This window comes from Engraulis encrasicolus, chromosome 21 (genome assembly GCF_034702125.1).
Source record: "Engraulis encrasicolus isolate BLACKSEA-1 chromosome 21, IST_EnEncr_1.0, whole genome shotgun sequence".
Taxonomy (NCBI): Eukaryota; Metazoa; Chordata; class Actinopteri; order Clupeiformes; family Engraulidae; genus Engraulis; species Engraulis encrasicolus.
In genome coordinates, this window is record NC_085877.1 from 35,897,173 (window position 1) to 35,902,172 (window position 5,000).

The 5,000-nt window shown below is 43.6% G+C and overlaps 1 protein-coding gene across 1 annotated transcript in view; it reads right to left on the reverse strand.

Moving 5' to 3' along the window:
- The window catches only part of arap2 (ArfGAP with RhoGAP domain, ankyrin repeat and PH domain 2), a 315,937-nt gene that overhangs the window by 1,216 nt on the left and 309,721 nt on the right, over window positions 1-5,000 (reverse strand). The window contains exons 34-35 of the mRNA XM_063186634.1: window positions 2,294-2,422; window positions 1-19 (exon numbers count right to left, since the gene is read on the reverse strand). The exon at window positions 1-19 is cut by the window's left edge and continues 1,216 nt beyond it. Coding sequence (XP_063042704.1) covers window positions 1-19; window positions 2,294-2,422 — 148 coding nt within the window. The remainder of the gene's footprint in view (window positions 20-2,293; window positions 2,423-5,000) is intronic.

Here is a 5,000-nt window from a genome sequence, read left to right on the forward strand (position 1 = left end):
GGGATGACTTTCGCTTAGCCTGTGAAAAAATTACACATCCAGAAATGTTTTCAATTCAATTGAGCAAATAGGGTTTATATCTCCACATCGACATCCAGAATGCCCCTTCACTGGCCACGTTTAAGCAACACCTTAAGACACATCTCTTCCTGGAGGCTTATGGCTGCTAGTTCCACAAGCACTTTCACTTACATGCATTCACACACACGCTCACACACTGACGCGCACACACACTCACACTTCCCAACACAACACTGTGAAGCGTCCTTGGGTGTTTTGAAAGGCGCCATATAAAACGAAAGTATTATTATTATTATTATTATTATTATTATTATTATTATTATTATTATTATTATTATCTCTGAGATGTCAATATTTTTCTTCAGAGCAGTCAAAAATGAATGATCATTGGAAACATACAGCATTCATCATTCAATTAAAATCTTTAAATTGCTCACATGTACACATTTTACTTTAACCCCTTAAGACGCGGCTTTATACATTTGTTGTTACCAGTATGGTAATGACCAAGTCGTGGTGCATGACTAAAGGCCCTGTGTTGTGTCATAGTATTGTAGTGCTATAGTAGTTACATTTCAATGACTAATACAGCGTGCCACTGGAGGTACGGCGCGCAGTAGCCCCTTAATGCGCGCCGTACCTCCAGTGGCACACTGTAATAGTCATTGAAATGTAACTACCATAGCACTACAATACTATGACACAACACAGGCCCTTTAGAAATGCACCACGACTTGGTCATTACCATACTGGTAACAACAAATTTATAAAGCCGCGTCTTAAGGGGTTAAGGGGCTACTATGATTTGCGAGGTTTGATTCAAGCCAGCTGTCATTATAATTGAAAGGCACATCATAATTCTAAAACATAATTAAAAAAAAAACCTTTCAGTTCAAGCACTACAACAATGTACTCAATTCTGGGGTTCCTCAGAACCTTGAGATAACTTTTTGTTGGAGTTCATTGAAAGGAGTTGAAGGGGGTATCATAGCATTAAAAATAAGTCCCTGTGATGGAGTGACCATCACTAGGGTTGTGGGTGTGTTCTGACTGTCACGCCAACGAGCCTGGCTCTTTGGTGTAGCGGTCAGAGCCCCGGTTTACTACCCCAGAAGGTCTGGGTTCGAGTCCCAGCTGGACAACTCTACTCCCCTTCGCTACAAATGGTGTCAGAAGTGGGATGGTACCGTGAGGCCATCGGAAGCGTACCCATTGTGTGTGAGCCGTAATTCCATGTGAGGGACCCCCAGAATTGGTGACCCCCATGTGAGGGACCCCAGTGATGGGTGAAGCATTGATGATGGGGCATACTGGATGGGAGAAGCATGATGGGCAGTTGCGTGAGGGACACCATGAGTGTGTGAAGCGCACGGGTGCGCTTCCCGAAGGGGAAGGCAGTGTAATGGAGTGAACATCACTAGGGTTGTGGGTGTGTTCTGACTGTCACACCAATGAGCCTGGCTCTTTGGTGTAGCGGTCAGAGCCCCCGTTTACTACCCCAGAAGGTCTGGGTTCGAGTCCCAGCTGGACAACTCTACTCCCCTTCATTACAGTCCCAAACATGCTTTATGGTGTTTTACTTTTGCCGTTTCATCTCAGTCATACGCACAGTCCACAGACTACCTCATACTAATCTCTGTGTTACCTCAGTACTCTGAGCTAGCGTTGCAGAGTTCATTGCAAGGTAAAAAAATATGAAATCTAATGAAAGTCGCAGGCTTGGTTCTGTTCTTTTGAACGATATTTCTTGATCCGTTGCGAATGGAACTGTATAAACATTATTATGAAAATCTAACTTTACATGTCACCAAATTTAGTTGTGAAAGTCTCTCCTAAATGAACTGTGTCTTAAAGTTTTGCCTGATTCCCTTGTGTGCACACCTGGCCCTGCCTTGGTGATAAGAGACACCCTCTTCTTGCAAGGGTCAAGAAGAAGCTTATCCTGAAATTGCAGGTTATCTTTATTTGACAAGCAGAATAATTATTTAGATGCTAGTACAAAGCTTGTGACACAGGAAACCTTGTGAAACAGAGAAAAACACATTTTCTATCTACACGTGTTTGACTCAATAAAAGGCCTGCCATGTAACTCTGTTTCTCTGAAGGAACAAGCCGCTGTAGCTGTAAGGCTGTTTTCCACCCTCTGATCAGAGTACTAAGTACCACTGAAACATATTTAGTCTTTGTCTCAATCTTTGTGTTGAGTGCTTTTCTTTAATTCTTTAATTTCAGTTCTCTGAGCAGTACACTATCCACACCACTTTCCTCTCACCTCTGGTACTCTTCTGGGCAGCGTTGGGGTGGCCCCTCGGCAGACGGCTGACACGGTCCTCTGGCGGACCACAGAGGGGAAAGCAGAGCCCCATTCCATCCCCTCCTTTGGCCACAGGTCACTGCCGAACTGCAAAAAACAGATCACTGTGTCAGAGGTGTCAAAAGTAAAAGTAGAAGTAAATTCACTGTGTAAATATAACAAAGGAATGAATGAGTGGTCCTGGGCACTTTGTATCTGCTAGTGATGTCGACTATGATTATGTCCACGATTGTAGTAGTACAGTAGTAATAGTAGTAGCCTTTATTGTCACCAAGGGGAAATTCGTTCTCACCACACAGGGTGCAGTCGCCGCAAGAGCAGCGCCCATAAGAACACCTGTCAACCCACCTGTACATTACATACACAATACACAATACAGTATAAGACAAGGGAAGGGAGGGGTAGGGTAGACATGGACCAGGCAGGTAGACAGGCGGCATTAAGAAGTATAATAACAACATAGGGAGAGGAGAGGGGGAAAAAAGCCTTCAAATTATGGTGGGCACAATATGAAGACATAAGTTAAAAAAACCTCAGCAGATCAGCACATTTAAAGATAACACAACATAAAGACCAGGGTTGCCAGATTGGGCTGTTTCCCGCCCAATTGGGCTGCTTAGGATGGCTGTGTGCGGGTAAAAATGACATTTTGCAGGAAAACCCGGCCAATTTTGCCCATAGAAGTCAATGGAATTGGGCGGGATTTAGTGCTTCCAGGCGGGTTTTGAGCATGTTTTGGGCTGGAAATTATCACTCTCATCTGGCAACCCTGATAAAGACACCACAACAGTGGAGGCGTTGGATAGGGGGAGAGGCTCCTGAGGAGCCACACCTCAGGGAACCTGCTGGCCTCCGGGGGTGCATTTCTCAAAAGGGAAGTTGTTAGCCAGTTAGCAACTTCGGTAGTTGCATTGAAAGCAACAAAGTAGCTAATGTAGTAAGCAACTTTGGTTTCGAGAAATTCACCCCAGCAGAAGAGTAAACAATCCCAGGTGTCTTTGGTACATGAGTTGCTTTGGTTAAAAAAGCACCTGCAAATTGCAATGTAATGTAATAGTGTAGTGTAATCTCTGGCCTGACCATAGAAACATTATGATGCATCCCGGTTCAGGGCTACACGACAGCACCTCCTCACATGTATTGAACATGAGTACTGTGTACTAGACCTCTGTGGTCATGTGAAAAAGATTGCTGTTTGTTGCAAGGCAAGCTATAAATTGCCTCATCCGTGTATGTGTGGGTCAGACAGGATGTGCGATACTGCAAACTGAAATGAAACACAAACTAGCACAGCAACAAAGAAAATGCCTCACTGTTCTTGTTCGGCAAGAACTCGGAGTCATCCCCTTCAACCTCTCCAACACAATTACATTTCAACTTTTCACTTTCATTAACACTACCTTGGTTTTTTTCTTATTTGTCTGTCTCATTTATCCTAGTGAAAGGATACATCGTCTTCAGTACCTACTCAGTTTCTATGGAAACGGGAGTTGTAGAGATCAGGCACTATACAGTACAGTGCACGTACTGAATGTGTAGCTCTGGCTTTCAGCTAATAATACCATTGCAGGGAGTCAAGGAGCTGCTGCTGAGATCCCGAGGACTCGACCAGAGAGAGTAGAGAGAGAGAGGTTCCATTGGCCCATTGTTTCCGGGTTTTATTTTTGCAAGGAGGAGGGGGGGTAAATCCCCCTTTAGGCAGACCTAGGCAGACCTAAGGACTGTTCTATTCAATGGAGTATTATGACACGCTCCTTTAGGCAGACCGGAACCTGGTCATGTTAGGTGCCCATAGCAACCAATTACATTGGCATATCTCTATACTTAAAGAATCTCTGATAATACCATTGCAGGGAGTCAAGGAGCTGCTGCTGAGATCCCGAGGACTCGACTCCACATGCACAGAGAGTCGCCCTCCGCCATACTCATGGCCGGCCATCCGGGTACTTTGCTGTTAAGTTTGCGTTACGCCCCTTTATGGGTGAAAACAAACCGAATGTCTCATTGACTTGCATGCTACATCGGCTAGCCTAAATGAACACATTCCATGCTTCAGCCACGGCTGTTTGGCTATATTATTTGAACAGTCGGCAACACAACACGTTTTGCGCGTGAACAACGCTAGTCTACTGGTCCGTATCTTTCGTTTATTAAACCCCAACATCACCAATTGACTTGCATGGTTGTTTCCCACCACAAATGGGTGTAACGAACATGGAAAACGTCACACCGTTCATGAGTATCTTACCATGTCACATGACCTTTAACCCCTCCTCCACACCTGTATCCTCTTCACAGTAACACTTTAGAATAACTACCTATTCACTGCTTTATTAACACTTTATAAATAAAGAACTTATTATCAACAAAATGTTTACAAACATTTATAAATGGGCAAGAAATACTATGTTAACACAGCAGACACAGAGCAGTCGCATCGATCCTGGAAGTTACTCCTCCAAAGACCAGAAGGCATGAAACCACATAAAACTCACACAGTAAAAGTTGATTCCCACTCCACTGTGCTATCGTAGTTTGGTTATTACTCACATACAAACATTTGTAAATGCTTTGTTAAATGTTAATAATTATAAAATGTTAATTAAGTGTTTATAAAGCTGTGAATAGGTCGTTATTCTAAAGTGTTACCCTCTTCACAAATGTG